Raw genomic sequence first — 22,631 nt, 5'->3', positions numbered from 1 at the left:
CTGGGTGGGTCCAAATTTAACAGGCACTCGTCAGTCGACGCGTCTCACCCCTCCTACATCACTCGGAAAGAAACGTTGTCTACCGTCGAACTGCTTCGACAGGAATTTCGTCTGTTGGAGCTGGAAAGTCAGTTTCGACGGTTCCGCCTCATTTTGCGAGCAGGACATTATCGACACGCTGCTTGGCTCCGTAATAAGCGTATGCGCGAAACATGAGGGAACTCGGGAATTAAAACTCCGAACCATCTGGCAGTACTTTAAACAATTTCTGTACGTTGTTAATTAAAGAGCAATACTACAGATATTTCTGAATGAATATGGAAGTGATTTTTATGCTGAATAAAAATTTTCCAGCCTAGACCTCGAAAACTGAATTTCCAGTGGAACGTATCGCGGTGCAGAATTCGCTGGAAGACGACAGGCACAATGAATATTCCCGTAACGCGACGCCGATGAATATTCAATAAATTATAATGTTGCCGATATAGTATTTAAATGTATAAATTATTCGCTGAAATTCCGAGGCAATTATTCCGGAGAATTCGCCGGGCGCGCCCCGTTATCTGCATTCCCGTCACGCGCGTTCGTGTTTAAACAGAAAGCAATGCGTCCGAACGGGCCCCGCTGCCTATCGTTTTATAAATACAAACGCGAACGATCGCAGAGGCCGATGACGTCAGGCATTACTATCGGCCACTGTTCGCGGGAACGGGCGGAAAAGAATAAGGAGCAGGATAATGGGGAAGGAGGGAGAACGGCTCGGAGAGGACGACGTTAGCCGTGTCTATCAGGCTGTCTCGTTTAAATTAGTCGAGGAGTTACACACAGCAACAGAGCTTACCGCTGTCTGGGGGCCAATTGTAATTCCTTTCCCTATCTGGGTCGCTCGATTTTTGCTCCGACTTCCCGATTTCGTTGAGGTTCGACTGGAATTTATTACCTGCAAGTAAAACAGACGACGGTCGGAATAAGATCTGACACGCGATCAAACGCTGAAATCACAGACCCCCTCTCGAAGGCCGAATGCAAATCTCAAAGTTCTTCGGAGACAGTCTCGGTTTTCACATTGTTTTACAGTTACTGGATCCAAGGCGGCCTCGTCAAAAATTGTGTACGATTCGAGGCTTCTCGGTTGCTCTTTTTCAAGATTTTGGAACAGTCAAGAAAAATTGAAATTACTAATCTTACAAAATCACAAGCCCAAAACCGAACCATATGGAACAGAGTAGCTGTACCGGTTCCTACTTTACATCACCAATTAGAAACATTAATTGGTAAATATTTATCCTCTCCTGAAACATACAGTTCAAGTCCAAATTGTGCGTACTATATTAGAGAAGTATCACAGAATCGTTGCAGCATTGAGCAAATTTAGAATCACCCGATCCGTAAATGCACTGATCATTACGTTCCACAGCATTCTCTTCAAGTTCTCGATCAGAACGATCACCGAGCCCCTCGGGGACCACAGGATCTCTTTTGGAAGATGATCCACGATCATGTATCCCACAGAGTGCAAGATCGCGACTTGCAGAAAACTCTTCGCGGCCGTGGTCTAGATCCGAGGGACTTCCGGGCACGAATGAATGCGCGATGATACCAAAGAAGCACAAAGGGCGTCGAAACAATGGGGTCGGACAAGTGGGTGGGGAGGTGTAGGAGGGTAGTCAACGGGTTAAAGAATGGAGGAAGTGGCCGGAGGTGGAAAGGAAACGCGGACAAAGGGGACGTACGACGAGTGGCCCCTTCACTGAAGATGTTTACGGGCCTGTTACGAGTAAAGTGAGTGGCAAACGCGGCAACTAGTATGCAAACTACGAGTAAACACAATTCTCTTATCCCCTGGACGTGTGTGCGTGTGTGTGTGCGCGCGCGGTCCCAAGCCGCCCGGATCGAATCAAGTAATGAAGCCGGGTTCGCGCTGACTCGATCCACCCGGCATGGGAAGAAGCTTTTTCGTTGGTTTAATACTCCGGCGCGCGCCGCGTGTAACCTCGGGCCGACTCGAAATTTTGTAGTTACAAGCCCGGATCCATTTGCATACATCAACCCGCTCGGGGAAACCGAATTTCGCGGCAGGAAGAGTCTCGTTGACGGGGTTGCCGCCACCGACGTCAACAGAATCCATTCACGGATCTCTGGTTTTCTCGTTAGCGGCCCGCTGTCCATACGCTCTGTCTCCACCCGGAAAAATTAGTCGAACCATCGATCAGATCGCGTACCTGTCCCCCGAGCCTCTTCACGTCCCGTAACACGGCCGCAGGAATTTTCCTGGATCATCCGAGGACCACTTTCTCCAAGTTGACGATCTGACTCACGCGACAACGTTCGGCAGTGCTCAAAATTTCCTACAGGATTCTAGTCACTCTGAGTCAATTTATAATAATTATAAATTAGAACGAGCCCCGTGATCGTCTCCAAGAGATTCTAAGAACGATTTTGAATAGTTCGAAGGACACATCGCCCCGTTTCGATTGCTTCGCCGCGGTGATAAAGTTCAGTCCTCGCAATGTAACCGGCGCTATACCGTTGTATTGTTTGTAGAAAGTTAAGTCGGTACACTCGCGAATAATGTTAACGTTCATGACTCGAAACTGGGGCATATTGCTGCAGAAGCTACCCGAAATGTACAGGAAGCTTGGAACAACAGCTAGCGAACGCACAACACGTCGCCGGTTTCGGGAACTTTAGGCTCTCATTTAGGCGACGCGAGTCTCGAAGATCACGAAGATCGAGGGCGCAAACCGCCGCACCAACACTTTGTTCGTTCAAGAGCTCGATTCTCGCGGTGTATCGCACTTGGAACAACAAATCCCACTGGCCAGTTCACACTGGAGAACAACAGCTTCGCAGGTTTGCTAATGCGACAGAATTTTTCTCGAATAAAGCGTAACCAACGTGGGGATACGTTTATTGCCAAACAGGAACTGTGACTGGCACTTGTCGAATAAAAATGGCAAGATTGAAACAAAAAAATTTATGGACGTACATTTTATAGGCGTTTCTAATCCATTTTAGAGGAAAATGCACCACTGGGTGTTCCGCAAACGTTTCACGAGTCTCCGGCGAGTCTAATTGGAAAGATAATGCATTGTGGGATTAAAGGTAGTCCAAGCCGAGAAAAGAAGCATTCCGGGGGACAGTATTTGGCCGCACGCGTCGATTAGCATCCTCCGGCGGCCCCGGCGGATAATTCCGCTATCAAAAGGGCCGAGGACTCGTTCCCGCGGCGTCGTTATCCCGAATTCCGCAGGACCCGGAAGCGCGGGCTCCCGGAAACTCTTCGGTGGAATCGCGCCCGCCGAAACAATATCGATAAACTCTGTCGGCAGTGGTAGCGGCACGGAGTCGACTCGAGGACTTAATTTCGCAGCTGGAGCCGTAGCAGGATCGCAGAAGCTGCTCGAACACGCGGCCGCTTTGTCTTGGACGCCCTCCTGATTAGATTTTGTAAGTTCCTGGCCTGGAAGGCAGTTGGTCGCCGGTGGAAGAGCAGGAAAGGCGGATAGCGTGTGTCGAGGGGGAACGCAGGAGACGACGACGCGGCAGGGAGACGCAGGGCCGACGGGGAACACGTTCTTGGCACAATACCCTATTTCGGCAAGGTAATGGGCGATCATCCCGGTACACACGCCTGCGCCGTGAGTCACTTGTTCGGCCCTTTGTATAATAGCCGCGCCGATAGAGACCGGTGCCGACCTAACCGGCCGTATACACTGTCCATGGACAACAAGGTGAGATGCACCGGTGTACGGAGCAATGGATAGGCCGAACAGACGTATGCAAATCTCGGCCAAACATTAGTGGTGACAGTACACTCGCGCTGCATACCGTAAATGTACTGAACCCCAACCCCCACCCCGGAACTGCTAGGCACACTTTCCGAGAGATGTACCGTCATTTCAGTGACACAGTAATTACGAATCCCCGCTGATCAGCGCGAGAAATCGCTGCACATCATTCGCAACCTTGAAGAAATTTTATGTCGATTGCCTGCTTCGAACAGAGCAGATCTATCAAGATCTAGAGGTGTCGATCCTCGCTTTGCAAGTAACACAGATTTGTGAACAGGGTAAAAATGTTGATTACGAAACTTCCTGAAACTGCGATTAAGTGTTTTCTGTCCGACACTGAAGTTTGTCGAAGAATTCTGCGCTCGCGGATTGAATCATAGTATTGCGACGAAATGTTTGGTTCCTCTTCAAGACTCACATCTGGCAAACTTTCTTCTTCGGGAAGAAGACGTCCACTGATTTGACGCGGTAAGCTTCGGAACAAGATTACTTTGGTTCAAGGCCGCGTGGAACACGGAACGGCACGGAACCGGCGGACCAGTCGGGGGAATTTCATCTCTGAAAATTATTCAGCCCGGCCCCGAAAAATGTGACGAGCGTTCCGATGCGCGCACGGGCCGCTGTACATTTTCCGGGATCATTAGCGGGAAGCTTTACACTTTCATTTCCATTTATTCTGCCTTGCAAAACAGCCTGCTCGTCAGTGGTGTGCGTCAAATTTGAAATGCAACGAATTTCCAAGATTGCAAATTAGAACGGCCTAGCCGTGCCGCAGTGATAATATACCGGGTGTCCCGACCGAAAAATTTCGCCCCTTTCTAATGACATAAGAAACGTTCGCAGACAATCTGACCGCTTTTCATCAAATTAATTTTCTGTTCACTCTTTTGACGGAACAGCATATGTTTCGATTCATCGAAACGAATTGAAAGCGTTGAGAAAGCGATCGAATGATGGTAGCAGAAGATTAGAAGATAAGAACAGGTATATCGTTGTTAATGAATTGTTTATGGGAGCTTTTTTAGAGGTAAAGTTGCAGGAGATAATTTGCTGTTTTCGTTGAGGAACACCCTGTACATGGGAAGCGTTCGCATGCGTCGTCGCCGTGGAACGTATGTTAAGTGCGGCATAAACATATCATTTAGGGTTGGGGGTAGGACCGTCCCCGCGTTCTCCGGAGTATTAAGCCGCCTCCGATACATGTGTGCCGGTGATAGCATACAAGGCATATTGAGCGATTGTAGCCAGGTGACTAAGTCGACGTCTAATACCCTATAATCGTCAAATAGAGTCCCGTGGGCACAGAGCTCTGTTTCTTTAACGAGATACCGAAGAACCGCAAGCTCCGGCCCCGGATCACCTTTATCACAAAAATAAACGAAAACTATAGCACAAAGTTACAGTTAAATTGAGTAGACTGATATTACAGTCTAAATTTAAATTACAGTAGTACAAATAGAAATATATAATTTCGCGAAATGTTCTTTTAAAGATGCCTCCAACTTCTGAGACAATTTATGCAGCAGGTGTGCTATTAGATTGACTTGTACTACTTACTCGGCGTGTCTGATCGTGGGCAGTTAATTCTACTTGTATCGACAGTTCGAGACCATTGACATTGAATTATAGATTTTTAGAGGACCGTTAAATAACTCCTGATAGATACAATGTTAATAACAACTTCTGTTCAATAATTCTATAAATTTCAATGTAACTATGTAATATCGAAGAATGGGATTACAAAAACTCAGATTGGTCCAGTGTAAAAATAAATGAAGCATGCAAATTTCTCGGAGACTGGTTGAAATGTAAAATAAGAGAACGCGGAGGAGTGTTATAGCGATCGAATCGAATTGTCTTCATAGGTCGGTACAATTGGCAGATTTGCGCGGCCATAATGAAGAAGCCTGTAATAGCGGCGACCGTAAAATTAGCCGGGAGCATTTCAGGGAAAATGATTTTCCAATGTCCGCGGTGATCGACTTTGTGGCAGAACTGACCCAGTTCAATCTGTCCTTTCAACCCCATTTGGCGAATATTAAGCCAGCCTACACGCATACACGCCGGCACGGTACTATATAGAACATGTTGACATTGCGTACACGCGCGGTTAAGTCAATCCAGATATCTACCATTCTCGAAATCCGGACAATCGATGATAACAGGGAGAACCGATAGAATTAGGTTGTCAATTGGACGTCGAGTTTCTGGACCGAAATTTCATGGTTTTAATTGCCGCGGATCATTAATGAATTCGATTCGCGACAGCGCAACGATACAATCTACGTCTAAAAATTGATCTTTATCGAACTCTGCTGGGCTCGAGGCATCTGCGTGTTTAAACAGCTATCTATCATTCGGGCAATTCGCTCCCGCCAACTGTTTCCCATCGATTCCCTGAATAATCGATCCCATGAAATATAAACAAATGCGCGGAAGTATGCGTGATTTTATCCGACGGCGGATTATTATAGCTGGACAACTAAATACTTGACGATAATCTAAACACACAGGCCGATTCAACAAGTGGCCACACATTACCACGATGCAACGATGCGCATTTCAATTAACCGTGCCGTTTTAATTTTTATCGTCGCGATCCATCGCACGAGATAAGGAGCCACTTTTACGGCAACGTTGTTCACGGAAAAAATAACGGGAAGACCTTTCAGTACGATTTTGAATATTGAATATTTGGTTCCTATTTTTATTGGAATCGACGGAAGAGGGCTATGATTTAGTTTCAATTGTCCACAGGATTAATCGGTTTTAGAAGCCGCGTCGCGCAACGATCATTTGCGATCGGAGATTTAATCAGCCCTGGTGTTGATTTCGCTGATGCATTCGAGGCATCTCGCCCACGTTTCCTCACGGTTCACCGACAACCGCCCCGCGCGTATGTGTGGGGTTGCGATGGTAGTCGCTTTATCTATATGCAAGCATGCGACTAAGCCAATCTCTGTACGTTCTCCCGGAGAATTACAGGCGAACAACGGTTCCCGGGGGAATTAAGGGACACCTAAGGGTGTGTGTGGTCTGGAAGATGTCGCGATACTGCGACCATAGCCGACTACATCTGCCATTGGAACTTTGGGCTGACGCATTACCGTCTGATACACGACACCCTCCAACGACGACAACAACCCTCACGAAAAATGGCAAACGACCTACAAATTCAGTCTCTACTACGCCCACGCACTCACGCACAGTCACTTCCGCATCCTCCATTTCTTTCACCCTTTACCGTTCAGATTTTATAGAATTTTTGGGCTTAATCAGTACAGCAATAAATCTCGACTTATTTTCAAGCTCGAAAGCTCTACTTCTTCAGGATACTTTTAATGACTTCGTAAAATCCGAAGACACATTTCTGGTCGAAAATCCTACAAAATTAAATCGTCTGTGAAAACGTTAACAAATTTGTTTGCCGAATAAATCTATTGCAGATTTTAAGTTGGAAGCTTTCCTATTACTGGTCTAAATTTCAACTAGTAATTCTGTCGTAATTGTACCAAATAGTTAATCACAGCGAATGAATAATTGATTAGGGCGTAACGGTTGTTTGTTTTCCCGCTGAATAGAATGGATATGTATTAAAGGAGAAATTCGCGATTAGAGGAAACATTTTGGCAAAGAAGGAGCGTTCCAGCATCGAGGTGGATTTATTAGGGAGAGAGGGTTGATCGTAAGCCGGAGGCCTAAATCAACAGTCTCTATTGAAGTTACCACTCGTCCGTAATTAACATAATATTATTCTTGTCGCTATTATTCCGCTCGGAGCAATTAGAATATAAACGAAAATTATATACATAAATTTGCATGATTAAAACGGGAACGGTATATCGCCGGGGAATCGATCGTTGGATTTCTCATTAACAGTCGAAAGCTCTGAAAGTTTAGCGCGCTCGATCGCGCGGGCCGTGAGCGCGATAGCACGGCAGAATCGATGGAAAATATTGAAAAATATGGAGAAGGAACTAATTCGGCCGACAGCGGAACAGCGGTGTGCGCACGGAGACACACGCTCGGCGAATACTAAATTATAAACGGAACAATGGTCGACCGGACATTTTCGCGTTATTTTCAAGCAACGCTCAAGCGAACAGAGGGAGCCCATAGCTAATTAAGTTTTCATTTGCCGAATTATTCGATCAAACAATTATCGTGCCGGTAAACGGTTATTGCGGTAGGAGCGAGAGGGTAATTAATGCGCCGGTGTATAATTTCGTTGTTATCCAACGATCTGTTGGTTAATACGCGTCGAACGCAATAGATGTAACGTACGGCCAATCGGTTTCGCGTTTCCCGCGGAAACAATTGCTAATTGTTCCCTTATTCTACGCGCCGGGAACGATGTCGAACAACTTGCGATTCATTCCGAAAAACCTGCACTGGCAATTCGATTTGCCACTGCAGAATCTTTGCGAATTATTCGGCCAACGTTCCCCAAATTTCATTGAAATATACCTGGGAAAATGGCGCCTTCTATAACCCTAGAATGCTAATTTTAGATAATAATTTCAGTGAATGAATTCACTACCAGCATCATAAAATGTATTAACCCTTGTATGTTTCATCTCTGTTTTAAATCTCGTACAATTTTTTATTTTTCTGTGTTGGGAAAAAATTTTCTGTGCTTCTGTTTTCGAGAAGAGGAGAAATCTCGAGCTATGAATTATAGATTTTTAAAAGTTGAGGAATAGCCGAGGTTAGGCGTGTTCATTTCTAGCTTTTCTTCTCCGGGGCGTGTGACTGGAATCTTTGTCGGAATCGGATAATCGAGTTCCCGTTCGAAAAGCACGTGTTAAAAGCAAGATGTTTGGATGTTTCGACTTACTTCGGTGGAAAGCAGAAGAAAATTACATGAGCGCGCGCTCGCGGAAAGTAACCCAAAGAAATACGTCACGTTTTCTAAAGCAATACCGGGGATCCAGAACACCATAATACCGGGGGCAAAGAAAACAAACGAAACAGAACAGTGGAAGCCGTGAGGTGTGTGTATGTGTATGTATATATATATATATATATATATATATATATATGTATTATATACCTACGTATGTAGGAGGAATCAAAAGGAGAGAGTCGTACAAATACGCAGAACACGGGGAGCAAAATAAATGTCGGCTGTGTGGAAGCGAAGTTAAAACCTCGAATGAAATGAAAAACTTCGAAAAAGGGAAATTAGCAGCTGACAAAAAGCAAACGGAATAACGAGCTCCGGAAACAGGGGGAATCTTTAAAAACGAACAAGAATGAGAAATTAAACGAATAAATCGCGCGAAATCTTTTTCTACAATTTCACCGTTCCGCCAAATGAAATTGAAACAAAGCGTGTGCGATACCGCTCGCTGTTACAGAAATTACTTGAACGGATCAAATACGAGTGGAATATAGACATTTTTATCGTACCACGGATCCGATATGTCTTTCGGATCTTCGAGAGATGACAAATAATTCTTTCGCCGTAATCGAAAGTCGATCAAGTACAGTCGGATTTATTATTACTACATTCGCTTGTGCACAAGACAAATCCTAGGTTTAACCAAAAATGAACAATTGAAAATACTGTCAGCTTTGACAACTTTTAAAAAGGCCACCAATCAAAGGAGGTGATTGGAAATTTTGTTGCGTGTAGTGCATACTTGAAACTGTACTGCAAAAAAAGTCAAGCCAGAATGAACAATGTAAGGGTGTTAAAAAAATTACTGAAGAAACCAGGTGTACAGACATTATACACAGTCGAGTTAGAAATAAAGTAACTCTTCCGCAATTTTTAAAAACGTTCTCAATGTGAGGAAGCTATTAAAAAAGTCCTTAAACGTCGCACAGTCTAAGAACAGCCTCGGAAAAAATTGCCCACCAGAAACGAGGACCACAGGGTCCTAAACAAAAATAATCAGAGGAACAGAACACCCGGATGCCACAGTCAAGCTAAAAGTAAAATTGCTCCAGGACGCAGATCGATTTACAATGTATCAATGCAAGGATTGCCGGGCCGGGGAGTATTAATCGTGACAAGCATCCGAAAAAAATTACTCAAGGCTGAAGAGAGAGGAGTGCGGGAGGAGAGAGGACAAGGGGAACAGAAAAGAAAACAGAGGAGGAAGATGGGAGAACGAAGAGGAGAACGAAGTCGGGGAGCCGAAACAAAGAGCGTAACGGGGGGCAGGACTCTGAGGGTTGGCTGGGGGGTGTGTCGAGGGGAGCAAACATTAATGCCACCCCGCAGACCGCAGATGTTGCGCCAATTACAAACCTCACCCCTTCCTCCTGTCCGAGAGAGCGTCTCGCTTTCTCTTTCCACACAGTCGACCCTTGGCAGAGACCCTCCACTAGAAAGAGAGGGAGGAGGGAGAGAGAGAGTGGGGGAGAGTGAGAGAGGAGAGAAACGCCGCAGGAATACGGCGTGTTCCGACTTACGAGCCCGATGTCGCATACCTTCCTGCCCGGAGCTCTTTGTCTTTCCTTCCACCCCATCTTCCTTCGTTGACGACACTGTGTGCAGCTTAGATGCAGCCCGGAGGCAGTCTAGAAAGCGGCTCTGAGGGGGTAGAAGGAGGTGGAAAACGGGGTGGAAAGGGGGTTGCAAGGGGTGGCGCGACGCGGCCCAACGAGACACGAATTTTCGAAAAGGTTCTCGCACTTTGTTAGATTAAATTTAGCACAAGGTGCAAAAGGACGAGACCCTGTTACCCGCCTCTCTCTCTCTTTCTCTCACTATCTCCCTTTCTCTCCCTCTTACTGGGTGCCACAGGCCGAAAGGAGAAAGGCTTAACGGTTCGTAGGACTTCGAAGGAGCCGAAGGGAGAGAAAGCGTCGCGGGGGAAAATGGGGATGAAGAGGGAGAACAGGGAGTACGCCGGTGGCTGATATTATTCTTGGGTCTTCCTAGCTGGTGCATTATTAGTTCTGGCGTGTTAGCATACATGAAATATTGATGTTACAGGGCCCTCGCCAGCCCTCAATCCCACCCCCGACGACCTCCGCCTCCGACGATCCCTCTATAGTTCTTCAGATTTTACACGTACATAAACATCTACTTCTATTTTCACGAGTTTTTCACTTGTTGTTCTCTCCCCCCTCCCCCAGTCGATGGTCCTTCTTCGTGGTTCTGGATCGGAGATCCTCGCGATTCTTACCGCTCCCTTGTTTGACTCTCGTAATCCGCTTCCCGATCATCTTTCGAGGGGATTTCGAGTAATTTTTAAACTTTTATGCTCCATGGCTGAAGACTTTTTAATGGATCCTTTAACAACAGCAATTTTAATTGTGAACCCCAGTACCGTCCTTTAATAATTTCAATTGATATTCGATTTCTGAGCTGTTTCTTAACGCCTCCTTAACGATTTTGACACGCAGTTTAAAATGAAGACTTATCTGATATCAAATCCGGTTAACATTTGACCGACCCTCGTGTTTATTAAAGTGTTCGAGGCAAGCCTAAGCTGCTACTGCATCAGCAGACTCCGCACAGAGGTGTCAGCAGCTAACATCGCTCGATATTTAGTAGATCGTCGATCGGATTCGATCGGCTCCGGCGCCCGGGCGGTTTGCTCGCGTTAATTGAGTTGCAAATGTGCCCGTGTAATTAATTACTCGTCGGCTAGAGGAAGCCGCGTGTCGCTAGATGGAACTATACGCTCTTCAAATATTGCCAATAAATTGACGGTAAGTGTTGTTGAATGAATCTAGCAGGCCGATGCAATTCGAGTCCGAAAATTTTGGATGTAATTGCATCTATTGCGGCCGGGGTTAATTAAGTCCTCGAGGCTCTATAAAGATGTTAATTACCGCGAACGGGTAGCTTGTCCCGCATGATTACGCCATTTCGATTTTGGTTATTAGGGTCTCGCCATTTCGAGGTTTCAACATTGCAATATTTCGCATATCGAAAGCGCAAAGGACAATGCGCAATCGTCTGCGAACGATCGATTTTGTTAAAAGCGCTCGAAAATCGTGATTCGATTCGCGGGATTCGAGAGATTTTTCTTTATTTGACTGCGAGACTTTATCGCATTATTACATTTTTGTTGCGTTTCCGCCTCGCTAAACCCTTTCCTCTTCCCTCGAGTTTCCCGCGAGAACCGGCACGGGTGATCGATGCGTTCTTCGAAAAAAGATCAAGATTGAAGAGAATGCGTTTCGCCGGTATACTGGAACCGGAAGAACTTTTTGCCATTTACATTCGCCTTGGTCGTGGGTGTGAACTTTCAGCCTGAATGCTGTTTCTTTCGGCCACGTATCTACACGTTTACACATAACTGAATAATGCATTTAAATTCATATTTATTTATTTGCTTCCAAAGATATATACGGGGTCTGTGGTTATGGGCTGCAATTTCACCGCGAAAAATTGGCTAAATATTACAGCTATTTGCAATATAGGTCAACTCACCGCTTTTCGTGCCTTTTTCATTGTGGATCGTCAGAGAGCTCGGATTCCCGTAGACGGAATTATTTATTTCTGCCATGTGCTCCCAATCTGCGCAGAAAATGTTAACTCGCGTCAGTCATTGACACAAATATATACCTAAACAATTATCCCATTCGGAAGCTTCGTTAACGCTACCAATAAATGAACAGTGGTACAACAGACACATATTTTCGTGGATCACTTGGAGACAAGTTTTTCAGATTATCTGCACTCGTCTCGCTGCACACAATATGGTTCTCTCTAAGTAAATCAATTGATCTTTCGCGAAAATCGAAGTTCTCCACGGGGCTTCAACCCCTCGCAAAATGCATTAAAAATTTTGAGCGCACTTTATAACATATTTATCAACGCAAAACGGTCTTTAGCGACTTTATTTGCCTTCGCCTCGCGGTTCTTTGACGGCATTACGGTCGTTAATTAAAACTTCGACCGACGCCCACAGAATTCTCACGACGCGATTTACTTTCCCCCCTAGAGGATATTCAATATTGAAAGTGTGCACCGTTACAATTTACAGAAACGCAATTAACCGAGCAACACATTAAGCAAACAATTCGTCATTGATGATTTGTAAAAATTCAACGAATACCCAGAGTCCTATCTTTTAACTTCAGCTCGTCTTTAGGTCTCAAAGACGATATAAAATTTGCACCATTTTTCCAATGGGATCGGAAGAAATTGTTGACACAATCGCCGAAAACGTTAAACATTCAATAACCCGAAATTCCGTCAGCATCAGACACATGAAAATAAAATTTCCCGCAATTCCAGCTCATATACGCTTGACCCCATCGCAAATTAGTTAAATCGAACAAACAACAGAATCGTAAACAATAATTTCACGGGAATTTAAGCTGCATCATTTCAAAGCCACGCGGCTGGGCTGAAAATTAACAAACGCTAAAGAAATCATGTTACCCGGTGTTGCGATTCTTCGATTAACAAACGTCACGGAATTGTTCGATTTCGCTGAACGCGTCACAATGGGTCGTTCAAAAATCGATACCGCCGTTGATCGAAAGGAAATTTCAGTAGAAAAATAAAGGTCTAAAAAAAAATTCACCCGGAGGAAGTTCTCGAGTAAATTAGGGGAAGAGAAGAAAAAGGTATACGCGTTCAGAATTCAGTGCGGGGGGTGGATAAGAAAGAGGCGACGCGGTGGAAAGCGGCTCTTGAAGCGGTATCGAAAAAAATAGGGTAGAAAGCGCGGGATGTCGGCGCATCCGCGGGATAAAATATTATTTTCCCCGCGATTAAGGGAGGTTTACGAGCTTACCTTTCTTCGGCAACTCCGTGGTGGACGGGCTGGGGCTGGTGCTCGGCGGCAGGGACTCTGCAACGAAAGAAACAAGTTTTTATTTTTAATTAAAGTTTCTTCCCCCGCCCGGCGTAGGCGCGTGTGCCGTTAGAACCAACACCGGGGGCTAGTTTCGCCGAGGGGAGAGACAGGGAGAGAGAGAGCGAGAGAAAGAGAGGGAGAGAGGGATGCGCCAGGGACCGTTATGGATCGCGCCACCTGTTACTAACTTCGCCCTCAAACGTATTAGCCACCGTGGCGTCGGCCAGGCCAGCCAAACTCCAGATCATATTTTACGGGCTACCTGCCCTCACCATCCCTTTTACATCCCCCAAACCACCCCCGTACACCTTGTCGGCCCGGTGAGTACAGTAGAATAATTATTCCTAATATCGTCATTCGTCCTACGTACTCGTCCTCGTCCTCCCACCTGAAGGCACGCGGATTTAGTGGCGGCTGCAGCTGGCTGCAGATTAAGCTAATTGCGAGCTCCGTACGTGTGCAGCCGCCTACGCTATCGAGTGCATTGTGTTTCGCCGCGAAAAAACCTCCACGACAGTCACCCTCGTCGAATCATTTATTTTCCAGCGAACCTACTCCGAAGATTCTTTATTTACTGGCACGATCAAACGGAAATGGATATGTTATTACCATATCGAGAACATTACCAAATTAGGTCCGTACTTGTCATCGTGTCGAATCAGACTGGTCATGTAAATGTAAAGCAAAATCCGTGTATGTGGTGTATAATGGTGTGAATGTCGTTTAAATTGTATCGTCATATTGACGAACCGATAGCTGCATTTTTGTAATGTATCATAGCAAATTCACAGAAGCGTATGAAATGAACGTACCTACAAAATTATTCCTTCCGCAGTGAAGAGGAACGGAATGTTTGCGAAGGTGAATAGCGTATTGGTTCGGTTTTTTGCGTCCAGCGTTCCTCGCGGATCGGGGATCATTTGAAAATTGTCGTCCCGCTTCCAACGTTTCATTTTGTTTTTTTTTTATTCGGCGGATAGTATAAATGACTCGGGTGAAATTCCGCGGCGAACACGAAGAAACTAACTCGCGTCAGGCTGTGACGCGTTCATCGTGAAAAAGTCATCGTTATTTGTCACGGGCCGCTAAGCGATTGCTCGTATGTGGAAAGTGCACACCGCATTCCGCGAGTTGCTCTTTCCCCGCCAACCCGAACGCAAATAGGATGGGATGACAAAGTGCACTTTTTCGTGGACGTGTTTACGCGCCCGGACATGATGCAAATATGTGGCCGCCGACTTTATCCCGCGATAAGGCTCAAATTGCTCTCATCGCTTCCGTAAGATTCTCGTCAAAATTTCCGCTCTCGCGTTTCCCGTTGCCTCGCTGTTCCCGTTTCGCGCGGTTTAATGTCTGCGAGCGTTTTCGCGATCCATTGTTTTCATTCTTCTTATTTTTCAAATTCATGCACGTTCTCCGATTTATATAACAACATTCTCAGCGTTAATGTGTACTTGATATTTATCTGTAACAGCAATGTAAGTCCGATGCATCCATGAGACCAAAAACTGGAAATCTTCAAATTCACATAAAACGTAATATAATAAAATTTTATTAAAATGCGATTCGATAAACGGTAAATTAATCTAGCAGGATTTATATATCGTATAATGTAACGTGAAAAATATGTTTGTCCATACTCGTTCGATACAATAAAGTAATCGTGCATACTTTAAACAGGCCGTGGATTATTAAATTCTTGTATAAATAAAGCCTGCGCAGTATTTGTATAATCGATTCATACGTTTTATAAATCTGTACTCCGGCAACCATTACGAAATTGTTCGAATTAATTAAATTCATACATATTTCCTAAAACGATTTAATTGAAAATTTGTATATGAATGCGACCTGATAATCACGTTACAAAAATTTACCCAAACACCGATACAGACATTGAACTAAATTTTTTTTCTGAAACGTTTTGTACACGCTGTGAAAGCATAAATAATTCATAAGTCGAACAGCCGTAGATTAAGTGAACGTCTACATTTTTTCGCTACCAGTTCAATCAATCATTTTTCCAAGCGCGTTTCTTTGTTTTTAAAGAGCGTGTAGTTCTTCGTGATTAATTGAATCGATCAAACGGCGAACACTAATAGTAAATACACTCTAGAACGAAAGCACTTTGAAACATGCGCTCGCACGTCCCCCGGTCTCGTTACAGGCGCTTTGCAGTTACTGTTTTTAATCACTCGCCTAAGCGACAAGTACGCGCGAGAATCAGCGGACCGGATAATTATCGACCGCGAGGAACAGGACGCGGACGTTGAAAGAGCAACAGAAACAAGGGCAGATTGCAATCGGTAAGAGAAATTATTTAAATCCAGGCTTCAATTAATTTTCATGGTAAGCCGCGGTGATTATCGATCCCACTCGGAGGGCGTCCTTTTTATTATTCATACGGCGTGTTTCGTGGGCAAATGAACGAGTTCGAGTGGCCGGAAGAGTACTTTTCGTCCGACACGTTCGCCGACGATGTTACACCAAACTCGCACATCTACTATCTATTTTGCAACACTGTCTAGATTGTAGACACACTTTTACTTCCATAGTCGACACAACGTTTACCCAACACTCCCCGCAACTGTTTCGGTTAAGCAAACATCGAATATTGTAATTCAAGTTGGAAAATATTTGACTATATTTGTTTGACAGTATAAAGAAAAAAAAGAATATGTGTGTCTAAATATGTAAAATGAGATTCCATTCCCCGGGTTTCAGTTTGCGGGAAAATCTAACTTGAAGAACCGATTGACGCGTCTGACTATGGTCAGCCTATTCTACTTCCTAAATAATACAAATTCAACTTGCTGTAGATCGTAGGAAACATTTTTCTCGCGACTGAAACCACCGCAGGTTGGAAGACTGAAGCTTTCTCGTTACAATGAGTCCTTAAAAATTGACGTACGATTTTTTCTTGGCTGTTTCATTCAACTTTGAATGAAAGGTGTCTTGCCTGACTGGGAGTAATATAAATTACTTTACATGGCCTAGCTTGTTCCTCGTTATGGTTTCATAACACAACAACAAAAAATCGTACGTCAATTTTTAAGGTCTAGTTGGAAAGAGGAAGCTTCCGTCTTCAACTCTGTAAAGGATTCAGTCGCGAAAAAAATTTTTTCAGGTTTTCATAGGTGGTTCAATTGGTAGCATTTTCGACCATGAAAGTGTCTTCAGTTTTCGATGCTCTACGCCATGTAAATACAGTGCGAAAGTGAGAAGCTTCAAGCTTTGAAACAAGTTCAGATTTATTGTTGCACGCTGTAAGAAGAGAGGAGCGCTGCCTGAACGAAATGATGATGAGTCATCGTAATAATTACATTACATAATTTTTCCTCTTTCCGTAGAATCCCTTTGCAGCCGAACCAGCAGATCGGAAACATCCTGCACACAGTATATAGTGTCACGTTAGGCGTTTCTCAGGGCCGATATCATCTTAGCGCGGGTTACAGTGTCTTTCAAGAGCGTTGTTGTCGCCTCGAGTCGCATTATCGCGGCTAAATCAATTGTTACGGGCTCGTGGTTCGGCCCGAACGCGACCCAGTTCGTGGCCAACAGCGAAAACTGCGGCAACGAAACGAGAACTCACTTGCCGGCAATTTTCCTGACAAGTTATAATCTTTCTGGACGCGTGCGGCTCCGCGATAAGCCTAACCGACGACACGAGGAAGCGAATTTTATGATACCACCGCCCCCTTAAGGCCGCTCTTTAACCATAAAATATGTCGAGCGCAAATTGCAACCGCGAGATCATCGATACAACCCTCCCGTGTTCTCTTTTCTTTTTCCTGTACGATGCGAACGGCCGTGGAAATTACACGGTGTCGCGAGGTTCTTTATCCGTATCGGGATCCTAATTGCAAATTCTCGCGACGATCGCGATCGAGATCCCGTCGACCAAGCGCTAAAAGTTCCAGAAAGTTGCCACGATCGAGAGATTTTCCCGTTTCAGATTAATCTTTTGCGATCCCGGCAACTTCTGCCGTTTCGTTACAGCTGGCACGCTTTTGTTTCACCGTTTTCGCACAGCATCGTATAATTTTCCTGCATTTGAATAATTCTGGATTTAATAAGCAGGCTAACATATTTACACTGATACTGCACTCCTTTGTACACAGTATTGTAGTTTATAACTTCTGATTTTTTATCCGACGGTGTTGTTTCAAACATTTGCTGACTAGCAGTGTTGCAGCTTTTATTTCACATGTTTAACGTCTAAATTCTACTTCTTACATACAATCAATTCAACTTGCTGTAGATCAGTGGTTCACACACTTTTCAGTCATCGGCACCCCCTTGAATTTAAAAATAAGTTCTCGCAGCCCCTTGAAAAATGAGTTTAAGGTTAAGCACCACCGCTGTGGATTGTCTGAAAAAATTTATTCGCGACTGAACCCACCACGGATTTGAAGATTAAAGCTTCCTCTTTACAACAAGTTGTTAAAAATTGACGTACGATTTTTTTTCACTGTTTTATGGAATTTCGAATATAGTCTTTACATGATCGAACTTGTTCCTCGTTTTTGATCCATAAAACAGCAAAAAAATCGCATGTCAATTTTTAAGGATTCGTTGTAAAGAAAAATCTACAGTATTCAAATCTGTTATGGTTTCACTGAAGACAAAAATTTTATCCATGAATTGAACGTGTTCTTCGAATACAATAAAATTTCGCAATTTTTTACTGGATCGAGATCGACATAATACTAGCTGGAAAGAAACCTAATGTCAAGTGAGATTTGACGCAGGACCGCAAGGGGTTAAAGAGGGTTGATGACGCGGAATTAGATTCTGTGCGGCCGCTATCTTATCAGCACTGTAATTTTTTACCTGCTGTCTTATTGTCGGTCGTCCGGCTCATTGTGTTTTGAGCTGCTCGGCTGCAGTTAGACGAGTCGATTAACGCTGTGGAAATGAATTGCTCTCGCTGCCCTTTTCCGATGCAGTCGCGCGATTAAGTGACACTGAGCGAGCACGCTTTGCGCCGCGCTCGAGCGAACGCGCGGAACATCCGTTTTCTCGTTTTCTAGAATTATTTATTTATCACTGCGACCCGTCGGAATTATTTCCACCGTTTCTCAAGGTGAATGATTCGGTAGCCGCATCTTTTTTGCCCGGCAATTTTTAACCTCGTCTCCCGGCGATCCTGCTAATGATTTCAACGCGGGGAATCATTGCCACGGGTTTTTCCCATAATTATCCGTAATTTGCTAATTGGCGAAATCGCGAAAAAGTAACAGCACATGGAAGCCCCGCATTTGAATGAAAGTTTTTGCAAACATGATACTTCGGCGGTAACTACACGCGCCGCGTGAACCTGCACGCGGACGAGGCGGATATAATTTATCCGTGCAAGAAATTACGTTACCAGTCACGCGATGTGCAGTTGCATTTCACTCGATGATAAAAATAATAGAAATTTATTGTCGGGACTGGTAACACCGTGTCGGCCGCTTTCTGCTAATTACAGCGGGAAAAAAGTGATTTATATATTAATACTTGAAACACCGGAAGCTTATCAACAGTGCTCTCTACGGTTGTATCAGAAAATCTTCTTTCTCGCTTTTCAAAAATTGATCAATATTGGAATCACCAGAATCACCAGTGAACACCGTTAAAGTCTTATATTAAATGCAACGCTCCTTCTCGTGTTATAAAATTAATTTGACTAGTTTTATGTACATTACAAGAACGTCACATACATATGTGTCACAGTGGTAACAGTCCCTTTAAATTTTCGATTAACTGTCTTTGATTTTGACGACACATCAAGAGGTTATTAAGGGTGATCACCTATTGGATTTCTGAGAATTGTAAGATCTGGCAGATCAAGCCAAATAATGAAAAATAATAATGCTGAATAACAATGCTTTATGCTTTTTTATGTTGAATAATAATGCTTTCTAGTAGCGAAGTGGGCCAAGAAAACTGCAAAATCGCGAGTCTAATTTTACGGAGGTCGAGGTATAGAATTATTGGAGAAAGTGTCAAACTAATTTTACGAAGCGCATAGGCAGCTTCACTTATTTATCAGCGATGCTAAATAAGTTGTTCCATCAGCTGCTGGGACGGGTCCGTACATGGAAACGATGCTCGCCGATCGACAGCGTTGATAATTTCGGTCGAACACCTGTCGGCGGGGTTGTAAACGGAATGAGTCGTCGGGAAAACAAGGCGACCGCGATCGATAAATCAGGGGAGCGATCCATGGCGATTATTGCGACGAGATTATCGAATTCGAGAGCCAGGCCGGATATAAATAGCTCGGGGGAGAAATTCATTTATCACTTTTGCAAGTCATCGATCGAACGAAGAAGCATTAGGGCACCGCGTAGGAGAATGACTGGGAGAAAGAAATCGGAGGGAAAGGGAAGGATGGAGAGTGAGATAGAGGGATGAGGTGGATGAAGAGAAGAGACAAGAGGAACAGGAGAGAGAGGCAAAGAGTGAAGACCTTCCATTTTGTAGGTGGCTGAGTGGCAGACGGAAGGAAACAGAAGAAAAAGAAGACGGAAGAAAAGGTGATGGAAAGTGGGGAAGACGGACGAAAGAGAGAGAGAGAGAGAGATGGGTATATACAGTCAGCCAGAGACTTTTCACTTTTGATTTATCGTGCCAACTTTTATTTCTCCGGGGAGATATTAAAACCCGTTGTCCCGGCCATTTAACTTCGCCCAGCTGATTGATGATTGGGGCGGCATTACGCGCCGATTTCTTCCGGCGCGCCGAAATTTGTCATTATGCGCCATTAAAGATTCACCTGTCCCCGGCCCGACAGCTCTGCCTACAATCTCAGCCCTAAATCTATCCTGTCTTCCTCAATTCTAACGATACATTGCATTAAAGTACTCCTCTCACCCTTTGCGAACGAGGATTTTCTAGAAATGTTGAAAATATTTCCCTGTGTTTAATTAAACAATTTGTTCGCAACTGAATATTCGAAATCATATATTATGCATGCACATGGTTATTCTAGATTTTCATAGACCATCACAGACTGCTACACATTTGAGGAATATACTAAGAATCGCATCGTTGGGTATCGTAGAATGTCTTGGTTATTGACGCAAAGGTTAAATAAGATATTTAGCGTTCGTCTACCCCCTTTGCAATAATTTGCATTTACATAAACATCCCAGCGACCGAATGGCAAATTTTCGCGGTAGAATATGCTCGAACTCGCGAGCTGCCATGGCAACAAGTGCGATCACATTGTAAAATTCAAGGCTCGCCAGCCAGAGCGTGGTGTGACGCACTCATTTGAGAAACGTCTTCTGAAAGTTTCAAGAATCTCGCGACGAGAAGAAAAGGGACGAGCTCCATGTTTTCCATTCCCCGTTGAAGCCAGCCCCTTACGCGTCACTTTGCCACTTGTCTCTCAGCCGATTGCGGCGCGATTTAATTTCCAATTTATATTCACTTAGCGCGCGGAAAAGAAAACTAACGTTTGACTTTATTACACGGTCCGTCGAGTGCCGTCCACTTTTTCGAAAATCATCCCTACACGTTCTCCTCCGTCGGTGTCATACCCTTCCTTCCCTCGTCGGTCGGTGGAACGAAATGGAATCGCAGGACGGAGGACAGAGGTGGCGCCGATGGGTTACAGCCAAAACGCGCTAATTGGAATTAGTATACCGGCGCAACGTTTGAACAGCGTCCAAGTCCGTTGTCGCAAGCTACGCGGACAAGCAACCAGGAAGAAGAAATTGGATGGAGAGGCGGCCGGAAGGGTCGGTGATGGACCGACGAAAAAGGATGATGCTATTAGGCTAATTAAGACGCCTTAAGATTTTAACGAGTTCCCTCGCTTCCCGGGAACTTCGAAATAATCGCGTGTGGCATGTAAACTCCACTTAAGGCGAATTGTCCCCCTTTTTCCGTATCCCGGCGAAATTTGACGAACTACCAGTTACCGGGAACTTCCGCGTCCATCTACCGTGATTGCTACCGAAATCCAATTAGCCGAAAGGGATTTTTCGTATTTTGTAATGGGAACGATTTTCCTGGGCCAATATGGGAATTAGAAAAATTATGAAACTTTATGGGATGGCAATTTTTGTTCACTGCTTGAATTCAGTACAAATACTCAAAATTAACCCTCGGCTCTCGTAGAAGACACTACAAAATTCTGAAGGTCAATTTCAAGCCGTCGGTAAATTTTTCTCGCTAATAAAAATTAGCTTAATCCGTAGCCAGAAAGTTTCATAATTTTCTACAATCCCGAATAGACAAATCCCGCTCGCCGAATCAGAGAAGTGTGTGCAAGCAACAGCGAACGAAGTGTTTGGATTTGCTAACGATTCAATAAGTACCATGAATTTCCGGGTGTCGAGGAACTGCATCATCCGGGTATGATAAAAAAGCATACATTTATCACTTTTATCCGCGCTTTATCATATACGTACCGGCCAGCGAACTCATAAAACTGCATTGCCCTTGTACGTGTGCGGGCGGAGTCGGTTTTTATCGTGCATGCCGATGATACTCTCCTTTACCGAGTCCCCCTATTTCGTCGGCGTTTAGCTTCTACCGTCAAACAAATTTCCTTGCCCATACAAATCTGATTATGGGGGGGTTTCACCGGTGCAACAATTCTCCGCGCGGAATCGCGGACGGAGCAACGCCTCCATAACTCTCCCTCTCTTTCCCTCTCTTTCCCTTGCATTTGCACTGCTACCCCCGCGTTTGCACTGCTACCCCCTCAAGAGGAGACTCTAAGTTGAATTTAACCCCTTCCGCACTCGTCTCGTATAATACGCGCATTTCGGGCCCGTGTTAGGATAAATAAGTCTGTTTTGATGGTGTTATCCGCGACTAGTTGTGAAGGCATTACCCCCCCCCCCCCATGCATCCCCGGGAGCATAACTAAAATTCCGGAACGCCGACTTCGGATTATCCGTGTTCGCCGAGTTGTCATTCAACGCTAACCAACCGACGAATTTTAGACGCGTTCGTTTTCAACGTTAAAATCGCACACAACGCAAAACTTTTTAACACTAAACCTACAATCAAATGGCTGTTTCCGGGAGCTTTATTTTGCAATCGTTAAAATTATAAA

General features: G+C 44.6%; 1 protein-coding gene across 2 annotated transcripts in view; it reads right to left on the bottom strand.

Moving 5' to 3' along the window:
• Positions 1–22,631, bottom strand: part of LOC143355226 (lachesin) — a 269,389-nt gene that overhangs the window by 5,612 nt on the left and 241,146 nt on the right. Inside the window, exons 8-10 of one of the 2 annotated variants that reach the window (XM_076789863.1) lie at positions 13,508–13,564; positions 12,193–12,279; positions 842–940 (exon numbers count right to left, since the gene is read on the bottom strand). In XM_076789863.1, the coding sequence (XP_076645978.1) occupies positions 842–940; positions 12,193–12,279; positions 13,508–13,564 (243 nt within the window). The remainder of the gene's footprint in view (positions 1–841; positions 941–12,192; positions 12,280–13,507; positions 13,565–22,631) is intronic. The other variant, XM_076789864.1, reaches the window with a different exon arrangement.

Source organism: Halictus rubicundus, chromosome 6 (assembly GCF_050948215.1).
Source record: "Halictus rubicundus isolate RS-2024b chromosome 6, iyHalRubi1_principal, whole genome shotgun sequence".
NCBI classification, from domain to species: domain Eukaryota; kingdom Metazoa; phylum Arthropoda; class Insecta; order Hymenoptera; family Halictidae; genus Halictus; species Halictus rubicundus.
This window is presented reverse-complemented; position numbering and strand designations above follow the sequence as displayed.